Genomic DNA, 13,970 nt, shown 5'->3' on the forward strand with positions numbered 1-13,970 from the left:
CTCATGCTTAAAAATGAGGTAGAACAGCAAACCTGCTCTTGCAAAATCTGGATAACAACAAGCAATTTTAAACTTAATTTTAAAAAAAGCATCAAATACACACAGGACTATGGAGATCAATGACCAATACAAAGACCAAGATGGAACTCAGTGCTGGAAGGAAAATAAATGCAATTTACCAATGGATCTTACATGGACAGTAGCTATGTACAGCTGTGCTGTAGGGAGCCTGGTTGTACATATCAGGCATGCTACTCTATTGTACACTGGCCAGGGGCCACTCTGGCTGGATTGACCAGCCAGCAAAAAACAAAAGGATTTCTGCACTGAGAACAGAACAGGGAAGTGAGCAACATGGGGTGGAAAATACTTGAATGTCAATTACTTTTTAGCTCTGATTTTACAAACGCGATGGCTGCAATGAAATAGTGCTATAATGGTGAATGAGAGAGAAAGAGGTCATTCTTTTAACATAACACACCATCTCTTACACACATACGTCAAGCCAAATAGTCTAATGATGTTATTTATATATGATGGTCATGTTTAAGATCATTATCAATTAAACACTTGGGCTTAAGTCCAGTTGTTTTATTTGGGTGTATATTTTGTGGTTGTCTTTTAATGTATATTCTATATGGTATGTAAATAAGGGTAATAGCTTTTATATTCATTTTGTTTTATTTATGTAGAAATGCATTCAATCCACTGACTTACAATAAGCAAAAATGGAGTTCTGTGGTATATTTTCATACGTCTCATGTCATCAATGAAACAACCATCTTCGCAAAAGATGAATTTACTGTCATTTAATGTTAAATTCCCAACCATCAGCAGCATCAACATGTCCATAGCTTAACATAGGCACAAGTGTGTGTATGTTGTGTATTCACTTGGGAATGTAGCCAGCCTGCAGGAACCAGTGGTAGGCAGAGAGAGCACTGGGTGTGATCTCCTGCTCCACCTGGAAACCTTTCTGTGGGTAGTCACGGATCCTCTCTAGAACACCTGGAACACACAAAGTTTACACCTTACTCACAGCATCATACTCATGTCTGTTGTTTCTACACGGCTGTAAGTGAAATGGTTGGCAAGGGGACAACATATTTTAGACTTTTAGAATATTTGATTCTGAATGCCTTCATACATTCCTGCACTGGAAAGATGACAGGTGGGCTTACCATAGAAATATTTATTTTACATGGTCTAAATGCTTTAAGACAACACACAAGTCCTGGGATTATGGACAGAGTACATACCTAGCATGCATGTGATGAGGTCCATGGCAGTGCCCACAGTGGGGTGGGGGTAGGCAGAGATGCCCATCTGGGGGGAGGTAACGATGGCATGCGTGTGTTCCCCTTGGTCAGGCCACTGGCGCAGGAATGTTGCAGAGACCCTGCGCTCCATAAAGGGCTGCTGGACCAGGATCACCCTGTTGGCTGGGGTAGACATGACAACCACTAATGGGTACATGACAAAATACACATCGGCATACTGTACATAGGAATCACAGGAGGTTGGTGGTACCTTAACTGGGGAGGACGGGCTCGTGGTAATGGCTGGAGCGGAATGGGATCAAATACATCAAACACATGGTTTCCATGTGTTTGAGGCCATTCCATTCTTTCCGTTCAGGCCATTATTATGAGCCGTCCTCCCCTCAACAGCCTCCTGTAATAGGAATACAATAATGGCTTGGCTGAAATGTGTTCCAGTGATTCAGTTGTGCTGTCCTGCCCCCTAGCTGTAGAATAACGCTACAATAATAACAGACATTTCATATGAAAGGTTCTCCATCAGTGTGTCTAATGAGGAGAGCCTCACCTGGGATGTTTCTCTGTTTGAGGAGCCTGTATGAGAAGCAGATGTTGTCTCCAGTGTTGGTGGCCTCTGTCTCCAGCAGTATGTTCCCCCTGGGCACTCCCATCCTCAGAGCCACATCCAGGAACACGTCAGCCTCTGGCCTCGACCACACACCTGGACCACACAAGACACACAGACATTAGAGACATTGGATAGACAGATGGTATGTGTGTGTGCCTTTGTGCTTTCTTGCATTGGCAGAAAGAAGGACAGAGAAAGAGAGAATGATGCTCAGTGTCTTGCTGACCTGCAGTCTGGTTGCCTTGGTAACCAGTGAAGAGCAGCCAAGGAGCCCATCCTTCCAAGAAGAGAGCAGCTGACCTCTCCGCCACACGCACATCATGGCAACCCAGGCCTATTATGACATCACTCTGAGATCAGACAGGATTATGATGCAATTTCAGATACATAAATTATGACATGACTATGAACGGATTATGGCATTTCAACAGAGGACATCATGGCATTTCAAATTATGACATCACTGACAGAACATACATGATTATTCAACAGGGGAGATTGTTACAAAACCCTGAGAGAAAATCTAGGAGTATGACATGGAATATGACATCATCCACAAAGGGGACAGAGCATTATGATATTTTTGGTGAAGCCAGAAGAGCATATCATATAAATCATATCAAATCAAAAGATAAATGGGGAAGGATGTAGCATCATACTGCTTACAATTCTGATTGAATGCATTTAAAATGAACTGCAGTCAAAACTTATCTTAGCTGTATGTACAATCAGATATGAAGGCTTGCCTTTTCCAGAGAATGGTGCAGACAAAGGTAGTCCCACAGAATTCTGGCCCACTTCTCACTCTCATTGTCCATTTCTCTCACATGGTGGTCTGTGGAAGGGAAAACACTTAAAATGCAGAACCAAATGGAATAAACAACACATGATACTGAATGAATCAACACTTAAAAGCAGACATTTTCACAGGTCCTCATTAAATACATGTGTGGAGAGGAGGCACTCCACCTCACCTCAGGGGAGAACAAACTGAGCTGTAGTGGAGGTCCGTCGCGTTGACAAAGAACATGTGACGCAACAGCAGCATGCAGACCACAATAACAGCGCCCTGAGGGCAGGTGTCGTGGGTCATCCTTTAAAAGTACAGACGTCTGCAGCAGAAGTGGCCATGCTCAACACACTACACTACACTGCACCAGTGTTAAACTCATTAACTCCCTTAACATCATTCAGAAGCCATTAGAATTGTCGTTCTATTTCCCATTTGTCGCAAGGATGAACGCTTTACACACCCCAGCGGCTCTCTATCCAGGTCTCTTTCTTTCATGCTGCACGATGCTCTCCCTTTCTCCACTGTTCCCCTTCACCTGTCAATGTTTTCTTACCCTGGATGCACTGCCAATGTTCCGGCATATTCCACTGCAGAATCCACTGTATGGCATTATTGTGATTGGCTAGTCTAAATTATATCCAGCTGCTCAGTCTAACTCTCATTGGCTAATGTACATTTCACTCTTTATCTGACCGGCTGATTAGGCCTCCTTTCTCTTATTCGATTGGTTGGTGAGTCTCTGTAATGCCGCGTTCAGAACAACTGGGAACTGAGAAATCTCCGACTATAGTGTGTTCATGACAACTGGGAACAAGGGACAATTCGATATCCGATTAGGATAAATCGTTTTGAACGGTTATCCAACTCGGAATTCCAAGTCGGAAACTCTGGCATTTCTAGAGCTCCGACTTTCTGACCTAAAGATCACTGATTTCATGGTTTGATCACATTTCTTTCCAAGTTCCCAGTTGTTAGCTAGCTTGTTTAACATTGACATATGGTCAAACTAGCTACATTATACATATTGATACGGTCAATATGTCTTGTAATATGTAATATGGCAATATGTTTGTCAAAAACTGATTTGTCATCTTTCGGTTGAAAAGGTAAAAGGTCAGTGGGTGAAAAGTCACAACTCGGCAAACACAATTTTCTCAGTTCCCACTTGTAATCACGATTTGGTGTCTTTCAAGTGAAATTTCCCACAGGGAACTTGGAGCTTCCGATAATTTTTATAGCACGAACGTGACATTAGTGTATAACTGTCTTTGTCCATTTTTATTTGACTGATTGGCTGGTCTCTGAGTGTAAGCTGCTGATTATGTTTCTAAGTGGAGTAGAAAGAAGCAGACACAAATCTGAAAGGTCCCAAAGTGAAAGATCTGTGAGAAAACATCATCAACAGAGCTCTACTGCTGTTAACTGTTAACACCTAGCTATTTCCTGCTAACCTACTCACACACCCACCCAAGTTTAGATTGGGTGTTGTTTTGTCACATGACTAGACCCAACCCCATCCACAACACAAGGGCTACATTTTATTTTATCCCCTTCTATTCTCTAATTCTTTCCCCTTTACACACATTAGCTCCACCTAGTTTCTGCCATATAAAGAGGACAGTGGGATCAGTTTTATAAAATGAAACCCAGCCATGGTGTGCCAGCCCATACCTGATCTCATTTGCGTGGAGGTCAAAGGTCAGCAGAAACTCACTGCTGTTTCGTTTCTCAACCAAGAAACAGAGAAAAATCCTTTAGCGAAGGTCACAGATGCATCAGTGAGAATTCCTGTCATTATACTGAACAAATATATAAACGCAACAATTTAAGATTTTAATGAGCTACAGTTCATTTAAGGAAACCTGTTGCGTTAATATTTTTTATCAGCGTAGTTAAAATAATAAAAATGTCTAACATGTACCAGCATTTTTGATGACGTGTGTTTCTAGACATCCCAAGGGGTAAAATGTGTGATGTTGATATAAGGGAAAACGCTTAAGTACATATGACATCACAATAACTATCTGATGTCATCAGTACTGACCCTTGTACACAGATCTCAATACTTGTGTAAATAAAACAATGAGGAATCAGATTTACTGAAATGCATTTATTAAATCAATTCCATTTTTCACAGTTGAATAAATATTTATTTAGTTCTATAATTTAAACAAAATACACTTAGCAGGTGCTGAACAGTGAGGAGAAGGCATGGAAGTCTTTCAGTCCTTTTCCAGGGCAGACCTACCACCTGGTGGGCATGTCCTGCCCACTGCCCTGTCCATGGGTCTGTAGATAGCCATCAAAGAGCTCCCTGAGGTGCAGGATCAGCTCCTCTGTGTTCTGGCCTGTGAGGGCGGACACAGGGATCACCCTGTGGGCCACATGGCCCCTGAGGGCCTCAAGGTTTCCCCGAGCCCCAGGCAGGTCCATTTTGTTGGCTACGATAGCATGGGGCCGGTGGGTTAGGCCGGGCTCGTACTGGTCCAGCTCATAGCGCAGTTGTTGGAGCTGAGTCCAGGGTTCTGGGGAGGACAGGTCCAGGACAAAGAGAAGGAAGCGGCATCGCTCAATGTGGCGCAGGAAGGAGATCCCCAGGCCTCGGTTCAGATGGGCCCCACAGATGATACCAGGAATGTCAGCCACTAGACAGAGGGAGGGGACAATAAACTACAACACCAACCTTTGTGCCCAACATAATATACAACACAAAGATCAAAAACTTCTTTACCTGCAACTTGCTCATGGTCCCTGTAGTTGACAATACCCACATGGGGGTTAAGGGTGGTAAAGGGGTAGGCAGCCACAGCAGGCCTGGCATTGGAAATGGCCCTTAGAAGGGAAGACTTCCCTGCATTGGGAAACCCAACCTGGAGTGGAAGACACACACCAACAGGTAAATCAAGAAAATGTTATACATTTTTGGGGGATAGAGTGCATTCCATTTATATTTCTACAATATTATTTTAACCAGCCCACATTTAATAAGATAGGCCTAGTCAGTGGAGTGAGTCCCTCTTCCGTGTCTCACCAGTCCGGCGTGGGCCATGGTGCGCAGCTCCAGCTGGAGGACCCTCTCCTGTCCCCTCTCTCCCAGGGTGGCCGTCATGGGGGCGCGGTTCTCATTGGACAGGAAGAAGCGGTTTCCCTTTCCCCCCGCCCCTCCAAACACAGCTACGTACTCCTGGTTGTGCTGGGAGAGGTCTGCCACCGTCTTCCCCTGCTCCTTCACCACCGTGCCCACTGGCACCTGCACCATCCCAAAACAACATTCAGTTACACTATTTTACAGTCAGCATTTTAGTATCTGGTATTTGTGGCAATTACATGGCTAAACGAAAGTAAAAAAAAATCTAAAAAAAAAATCAAGCAACACCCCAGCTGTAGTCATGGGAACTAACTCACAGCGATGTAGGTTGTGCTGGCGTTGCGTCCGTAGCAGTTCTTACTGCCTCCTGAATTGCCGTCGTCTCCTTTGTAAACGGGGGCGACCTGCGCCAGGGATTTCACCTGCAGGTCAACTGGAGGCACGCAAATCACAGATATTCAGAAATAGGGCTTGAAGTACACATACGAAAAACGTCTCCAATGCCCTGGTTAAAATATCCCTACAAATTAAAAATGTTCTTCGGCCTGATTATATTCTTGTGTGAAATTGTAAGCCTATTGTGGATCTCCTGATGATCAAAACATTGATCTGAATAGCCAAATGAGAGCAACTCAGAAGACCAACACATTGTAACCAGATTATAAACAATGTATAAACAGCTCTGTTTGGGAATAGTGCAACACTTGAGTGTGCCGGTGTCTCTGACACACCTTTGATGATGATGTTCCCACCATCTCCTCCATTCCCTCCGTCTGGTCCACCCCACTCTTTCCGGGGCTCACTGTGGAAGGTGCAGGCCCCTTTTCCACCTGCTCCAGCCAGTAGCTTTACATTGCGGTGGTCCACAAAGTGGCGAGTCTGAGCAACAGAGAGAGAGAGAGAGAGAGAGAGAGACCCAGTGTGAACATTAACATAAGCTTAGTTAACTAGCCACCTGCAGTTTATATACAAGTCATTGGTCTAAACGCATATCACACCAGACTGGCATAGCACCAATGTTTCATCTTAACTCATAGTGTCATCAATATTTGCTTATCCATGTTTGAGTGCATGATAGAGCAGAAGACCAACAAAACAAACTAGCTAACTAGGGTATTGCAAATATAAACAAACCAATGTGTGCATGGCTAGTGTGATGAGGACAGAGGATATGAGATAGCTATCTGCCTAGTATATCATGACATACCAGTTTCTTTTCTGAAAGTTCTTTCTTTTTAGAAATTCGAGGTTTGGCGCACCATGCACAGGACGTGCTGACATTCACGATTCCAGTTGTTTTCCTCTGTGCTGCCAAGTTGCTTTTGAGCCCTAGCAACAAGCTGCCATTGAACTCGTGCCTAACACAAACTTGTGCAAATAGTCGACCTATCTCTTGGACAAACCATCTTCGGCTTTGAAATTTGGTCAATGTAGTTAACATTGCAAAATAATGAAATGTAATCTCAGAGCATAGACCGTCGTTATTTCGTAGTGAGACAGCCAGTGTCGCCCTGACCTCGTTTCGTTAAAGCAGGGTCTCCCAAACTCTGTCCTGGGCCCTGTTTAGGTTTTTGCCCTAGCACTACAAAGCTGATTCAAATAGCCAACTCATCTTCAATCTTAGATTATTTGAATCAGCTGTGATGAGCTAGGGCAAAAAGCAAAATGTGCACCCAGGAAACCCTGCGTTAGACAAGCTGTAGCCAGCAGGCTAATGTTAGCTATTATTGCTAGTTAGCGAAGTCACTGTCAATAAACCGACTAGCTAATTAAATCGGCAACAAACATAACAAATTACAACAATAATCTAGCTAGAGGTTACACATAACATCGCCATCTGCAACTCTAAGTAAAATGTAGCTTTTAGATCAAATTAGCTAGATGGTACCTATTTTGAATGTCAACTTCAACGAGACCTACCTACGGGACATACCGAGGGTCAAAAATCACAGCGATGGGTCGACACATTGCTTCTTCATAAATTATACAATACGGATACAAAACCAGCGGAAAGTCGATTTATTTTACATATTAAAACAGTAAAATAAATCGAAGATGAACAAGCAACTATTTGGTTATATATATATACAGATATATATACAGTACCAGTCAACAAAATATATTTTATATTTGAGATTCTTCAACGTAGCCACCGTTTGCCTTGATGACAGCTTTGCACACTCTTGGCATTCTCTCAAACAGAATCATGAGGTAGTCACCTGGAATGCATTTCAATTAACAGGTGTGTTTGTTAAAAGTTAATTTGTGGAATTTCTTTCCTTCTTAATGCGTTTGAGCCAATCAGTTGTGTTGTGACAAGCTAGCGGCGGTATACAGAAGATAGCCCTAATTGGTAAAAGACAAAGTTCATATTATGGCAAGAACAGCTCAAATAAGCAAAGAGAAACGACAGTCCATCATTACTTTAAGACATGAAGGTAAGTCAATCTGGAAAATTTCAAGAAATTCAAGTGTAGTCTGAAAAACCATCAAGTGCTATGATGAAACTGACTCTCATGAGAACCACCACAGGAAAGGACGACCCAGAGTTACCTCTGCAACAGAGGATACATTCATTTGAGTTACCAGCCTCAGAAATTGCAGCCCAAATAAATGCTTCTCAGAGTTGAAGTAACAGACACATGGCAACATCAACTGTTCAGAGGAGACTGTGTTAATCAGGCCTTCATGGTCAAATTGCTTCAAAGAAACCACTACTAAAGGACCAATAAGAAGAAGAGTCTTTATTGGTCCAAGAAACACGAGCAATGGACATTAGACCGGTGGAAATCTGTCCTTTTGTCTGATGAGTCCAAATTTGATATTTTTGATTCAACCACCATGTCTTTGTGTGACGGAGAGTAGGTGAACGGATGATCTCCGCATGTTGGGTTCCCACCGTGAAGCATGGAGGAGGAGGTGTGATGGTGTGGGGGTGCTTTGCTGGTGACACTGTGTGTAATTTATTTAGAATTCAAGGCACACTTAATCAGCATGGCTACCACAGCATTCTGTAACAATACGCCATCTGGTTTGCGCTTAGAGGGACTATCATTTGTTTTTCAATAGGATAATGACCCAACCCACTTCCAGGCAGTGTAAGGGCTACTTGACCAAGAAGGAGAGTGATGGAGTGCTGCATCAAATGACCTGGTCTCCAAACTCACCTGACCTCAACCCAATTGACATGGTTTGGGATGAGTTGGACCGCAGAGTGAAGGAAAAGCAGCTAACAAGTGCTCAGCATATGGAGGAACACCCCCAAAGCATAATGTTTCCACCTACATGTTTGACGGTGGGGATGGTGTTCTTGGGGTCATAGGCAGCAGTCCTCCTCCTCCAAACACGGCGAGTTGAGTTGATGCCAAAGAGCTCCATTTTGGTCTCATCTGACCACAACACTTTCACCCAATTGTCCTCTGAATCATTCAGATGTTCATTGGCAAACTTCAGACGGGCATGTATATGTGCTTTCTTGAGCAGGGGGACCTTGCGGGCACTGCAGGATTTCAGTCCTTCATGGCGTAGCGTGTTACCAATTGTTTTCTTGGTGACTATGGTCCCAGCTGCCTTGAGATCATTGACAAGATCCTCCTGTGTAGTTCTGGGCTGATTCCTCACCGTTCTCATGATCATTGCAATTCCACGAGGTGAGATCTTGCATGGAGCCCCAGGCTGAGGGAGATTGACAGTTCTTTTGTGTTTCTTCCATTTGCGAATAATCGCACCAACTGTTGTCACCTTCTCACCAAGCTGCTTGGCGATGGTCTTGTAGCCCATTCCAGCCTTGTGTAGGTCTACAATCTTGTCCCTGACATCCTTGGAGAACTCTTTGGTCTTGGCCATGGTGTAGAGTTTGGAATCTTATTGATTGCTTCTGTGGACAGGTGTCTTTTATACAGGTAACAAACTGAGATTAGGAGCGCTCCCTTTAAGAGTGTGCTCCTAATCTCAGCTCGTTACCTGTATAAAAGACACCTGGGAGCCAGAAATCTTTCTGATTGAGAGGGGGTCAAATACTTATTTCCCTCATTAAAATGCAAATCAATTTATAACATTTTTGACGTGTTTTTCTGGATTTTTTGTTGTTATTCTGTCTCTCACTGTTCAAATAAACCTATCATTAAAATTATAGACTGATCATTTCTTTGTCAGTGAGCAAATGTACAAAATCAGCAGGGGATCAAATACCTTTTTCCCTCACTGTACATAGGGCAGAAGCCTCTAAGGTACAGGGTTGAGTAACTGGGTGGTAGCCGGTTGGTGCAGTGACTAAGTTCAGGGCACTGGGTGGAGGCCGGTGAGTGATGGCTATTTAACAGTGATGGCCTTGAGAGAGAAGTTGTTTTTCACTCTCTCGGTCCCAGCTTTGATGCACCTGTACTGACTTCGCCTCCTGGATGATAGCATGGTGAACAGGCCATGGCTCGGGTGGCTGAGGTCCTTAATGATATTTTTGACCTTCCTGTGACATTGGGTGCTGTAGGTATCCGGGAGGGCAGGCAGTGTTCCCTCTGTGATACGTAGGGCAGACCGCACCACCCTCTGGAGAGCCCTGCGGTTGCGGGCAGTGCACTTGCCGTACCATGCGTTGATACAGCCTGACAGGATGCTCTCAATGGTGCATCTGTAAAAGTTTGTGAGGATCTTAGGGGCCAAGCCAAATTTATTCAGCCTCCTGAGGTTGAAGAGGCGCTGTTGCGCCTTCTTCACCACACTGTCTGAGTGGGTGGACCATTTCAGATTGTCAGTGATGTGTACGCCGAGGAACTTGAAGGCTTTCACCTTCTCCACTGCGGTCCTGACGATGTGAATGGGGGCGTGCTCCCTCTGCTATCTCCTGAAGACCACGATCCGCTACTTCATTTTGTTGACGTTGAGGGAGAGGTTATTTTCCTGGCACCACTCCGCCAGGGCCCTTACCTCCTCCCTGTAGGCTGTCAAGTCATTGTTGGTAATCAGGCCTACTACTGTTGTCGTCTGCAAACTTGATGATTGATTTGCAGGCGTGCGTAGCCACGCAGTTATGGGTAAACGGGGAGTGCAGGAGGGGGCTGAGCATGCACCCTTGTGGGGCCCCTGTGTTGAGGATCAACGTAGTGGAGGTGTTGTTTCCTACATTCACCGCCTGGAGGCGGCCTGTCAGGAAGTCCAGGACCAAGTTACACTAGGTGGGGTTTAGACCCAGGGCCTGAGTTTAATGATGAGCTTGGAGGGTACTATGGTGTTGAAGGCTGAACTGTAGTCAATGAACAGTACTCTTACATAGGTAGTCCTCTTTTTTTTTTTTTTTTCACCTTTATTTAACCAGGTAAGTTAGTTGAGAACAAGTTCTCATTTACAACTGCGACCTGGCCAAGATAAAGCAAAGCAGTGCGACACAAACAACAACACAGAGTTACACATGGAATAAACAAGCGTACAGTCAATAACACAATAGAAGAAAAAAAATCTATATACAGTGTGTGCAAATGGCGTGAGGAGGTAGACAATAAATAGGCCATAGTAGCAAAATATTACAATTTAGCAGATTAACACTGGAGTGATAAATGAGCAGATGATGATGTGCAAATAGAGATACTTGTGTGCAAAAGATCAGAAAAGTAATATAAACAATATGGGGATGTGGTAGGTATATTGGGTGGGCTATTTACAGAGGGATTATGTACAGCTGCAGCAATCGGTTAGCTTCTCAGATAGCTGATGTTTAAAGTTAGTGAGGGAAATATAAGTCTCCAGCTTCAGCGATTTTTGCAATTCGTTCCAGTCACTGGCAGCAGAGAACTGGAAAGAAGGGCGGCCAAAGGAGGTGTTGGCTTTGGTGATGACCAGTGAGATATTTACATTTACATTTAAGTCATTTAGCAGACGCTCTTATCCAGAGCGACTTACAAATTGGTGCATTCACCTTATAATATCCAGTGGAACAACCACTTTACAATAGTGCATCTAAATCTTTTAAGGGGGGGTTAGAAGGATTACTTTATCCTATCCCAGGTATTCCTTAAAGAGGTATATACCTGCTGGAGTGCGTGCTACGGGTGGGTGTTATCGTGACCAGTGAGCTGAGATAAGGTGGAGCTTTACATAGCATAGACTTATAGATGACCTGGAGCCAGTGGGTCTGGCGACGAATATGTAGCGAGGGCCAGCCGACTAGCGCATACAGGTCGCAGTGGTGGGTGGTATAAGGGGCTTTGGTAACAAAACGGATGGCACTGTGATAGACTGCATCCAGTTTTCTGAGTAGAGTATTGGAAGCTATTTTGTAGATGACATCGCCGAAGTTGAGGATCGGCAGGATAGTCAGTTTTACTAGCGTAAGTTTGGCGGCGTGAGTGAAGGAGGCTTTGTTGTGAAATAGATAGCCGATTCGAGATTTGATTTGGATTGGAGATGTTTAATATGAGTCTGGAAGGAAAGTTTACAGTCTAGCCAGACACCTAGGTATTTGGAGTTGTCCACATATTCTAGGTCAGAACCATCCAGGGTAGTGATGCTAGTCGGGCGGGTGGGTGCGGGCAGCAAACGGTTGAAAAGCATGCATTTGGTTTTACTAGCATTTAAGAGCAGTTGGAGGCCACGGAAGGAGTGTTGTATGGCATTGAAGCTTGTTTGGAGGTTAGTTAACACCGTGTCCAAAGAAGGGCTAGATGTATACAGAATGGTGTCGTCTGCGTAGAGGTGGATCAGGGAATCACCCGCAGAAAGAGCGACATCATTGATATATATATACAGAGAAAAGAGTCAGCCCAAGAATTGAACCCTGTGGTACCCCCATAGAGACTGCCAGAGGTCCGGACAACAGGCCCTCCGATTTCACACACTGAACTCTGTCTGCGAAGTAGTTGGTGAACCAGGCGAGGCAGTCATTTGAGAAACCAAGGCTATTGAGTCTGCCAATAAGAATACGGTGATTGACAGAGTCGAAAGCCTTGGCCAGGTCGATGAAGACTGCTGCACAGTACTGTATTTTATCGATGGCGGTTATATCGTTTAGTACCTTGAGTGTGGCTGAGGTGCACCCGTGACCAGCTCGGAAACCGGATCGCACAGCGGAGAAGGTACGGTGGGATTCGAAATGGTCGGTGATCTGTTTATTAACTTGGCTTTCGAAGACTTTAGAGAGGCAGGCCAGGATGGATATAGGTCTATAACAGTTTGGGTCTAGAGTGTCACCCCCTTTTGAAGAGGGGGATGACCGCGGCAGCTTTCCAATCTTTAGGGATCTCGGACGATACAAAAGAGAGGTTGATCAGACTGGTAATAGGGGTTGCAACAATGGCGGCGGATAGTTTTAGAAATAGAGGGTCCAGATTGTCTAGCCCAGCTGATTTGTACGGGTCCAGGTTTTGCAGCTCTTTCAGAACATCTGCAATCTGGATTTGGGTGAAGGAGAAGCTGGGGAGGCTCGGGCAAGTAGCTGCGCGGGGGACGGAGCTGTTGGCTGGGGTAGCCAGGAGGAAAGCATGGCCAGCCGTAGAGAAATGCTTATTGAAATTTTCGATTATAATGGATTTATCGGTGGTGACCGTGTTACGTAGTCTCAGAGCAGTGGGCAGCTGGGAGGAGGTGCTCTTGTTCTCCATGGACTTTACAGTGTCCCAAAACGTTGTGGAGTTAGAGCTACAGGATTCAAATTTCTGTTTAAAAAAAGCTAGCCTTTGCTTTCCAGACTGACTGCGTGTATTGGTTCCTGACTTCCCTGAACAGTTGCATATCGTGGGGACTATTCACGGGGACTGCTCTTGTCCAGATGAGATAGGGCAGTGTGACTGCAATTGTATTGTCTTGGGATCTATTGGGGCAGTATGCAAATTGAAGTGGGTCTAGGGTATCAGGTAAGGTGGAGGTGAAATGATCCTTAACTAGCCTCTCAAAGCACTTCATGATGACAGAAGTGAGTGCTACAGGGCGATAGTTATTTAGTTCAGTTACCTTTGCTTTCTTGGGTAAAGGGACAATGGTGGACATCTTGAAGCAAGTGGGGACAGCAGACTGGGATAGGGAGAGATTGAATATGTCCGGATACACTCCAGCCAGCTGGTCTGCACATGCTCTGAGGACACGGCTATGGATGCCGTCTGGGCCGGCAGCCTTGCGAGGGTTAACACACGACTTACTCACGTCGGCCACGGAAAACGAGAGCCCCCAGCCCTCGGGACTGACATACATACATGCACACTGCATTATAAGTAAAAG

The 13,970-nt window shown here is 44.6% G+C and overlaps 2 protein-coding genes across 4 annotated transcripts; both read right to left on the reverse strand.

Moving 5' to 3' along the window:
* Window positions 1–662: 662 nt before the first annotated feature.
* y4629 (SCO4629) lies at window positions 663–3,336 on the reverse strand. 3 transcript variants are annotated; one of them, XM_014134953.3, is made up of 6 exons: window positions 3,234–3,336; window positions 2,634–2,722; window positions 2,114–2,237; window positions 1,828–1,980; window positions 1,260–1,442; window positions 663–1,008 (listed from the first exon to the last, which is right to left on the reverse strand). In XM_014134953.3, exons 1-6 carry the CDS (start codon window positions 3,259–3,261, stop codon window positions 890–892), a joined length of 696 nt encoding a protein of 231 aa, XP_013990428.1. In that variant the 5' UTR covers window positions 3,262–3,336; the 3' UTR covers window positions 663–889. The 3 variants fall into 3 exon arrangements, with proteins under 3 accessions (XP_013990428.1, XP_013990430.1, NP_001134830.1); XM_014134955.3 differs by having other exon boundaries at window positions 3,141–3,273; NM_001141358.1 differs by lacking the exon at window positions 3,234–3,336 and adding an exon at window positions 2,862–3,206 and having other exon boundaries at window positions 667–1,008.
* Window positions 3,337–4,775: 1,439 nt separating this feature from the next.
* mtg2 (mitochondrial ribosome-associated GTPase 2) lies at window positions 4,776–7,483 on the reverse strand. The gene is made up of 6 exons (XM_014135090.3): window positions 6,976–7,483; window positions 6,500–6,647; window positions 6,086–6,201; window positions 5,712–5,930; window positions 5,412–5,550; window positions 4,776–5,325 (listed from the first exon to the last, which is right to left on the reverse strand). The coding sequence occupies exons 1-6, from the start codon at window positions 7,207–7,209 to the stop codon at window positions 4,925–4,927; spliced, it is 1,257 nt and encodes a 418-aa protein (XP_013990565.1). The 5' UTR covers window positions 7,210–7,483; the 3' UTR covers window positions 4,776–4,924.
* Between the last annotated feature and the right edge of the window lie 6,487 nt (window positions 7,484–13,970).

The sequence above is a fragment of the Salmo salar genome, chromosome 13, assembly GCF_965601325.2.
Source record: "Salmo salar chromosome 13, fSalSal1, whole genome shotgun sequence".
NCBI classification, from domain to species: Eukaryota; Metazoa; Chordata; class Actinopteri; order Salmoniformes; family Salmonidae; genus Salmo; species Salmo salar.

Bases quoted from the DNA above. Each gene is read 5' to 3' on its own strand.
- mtg2 (XM_014135090.3), bottom strand. From the start codon at position 7,209: ATGTTAACTACATTGACCAAATTTCAAAGCCGAAGATGGTTTGTCCAA. The intron at 6,202-6,499 runs GTGTGTCAGAGA...GCGTGCCTCCAG, and splicing joins TGGGAACATCATCATCAAAG to TTGACCTGCAGGTGAAATCC. The intron at 5,326-5,411 runs GTAAAGAAGTTT...CCCTCTGTCTAG, and splicing joins GGACCATGAGCAAGTTGCAG to TGGCTGACATTCCTGGTATC.
- y4629 (XM_014134953.3), bottom strand. From the start codon at position 3,261: ATGCCGGAACATTGGCAGTGCATCCAGG. The intron at 2,238-2,633 runs GCAAGCCTTCAT...GTCTGATCTCAG, and splicing joins TGCACCATTCTCTGGAAAAG to AGTGATGTCATAATAGGCCT. The intron at 1,009-1,259 runs GTATGTACTCTG...TGTGTGTTCCAG, and splicing joins CCTCATCACATGCATGCTAG to GTGTTCTAGAGAGGATCCGT.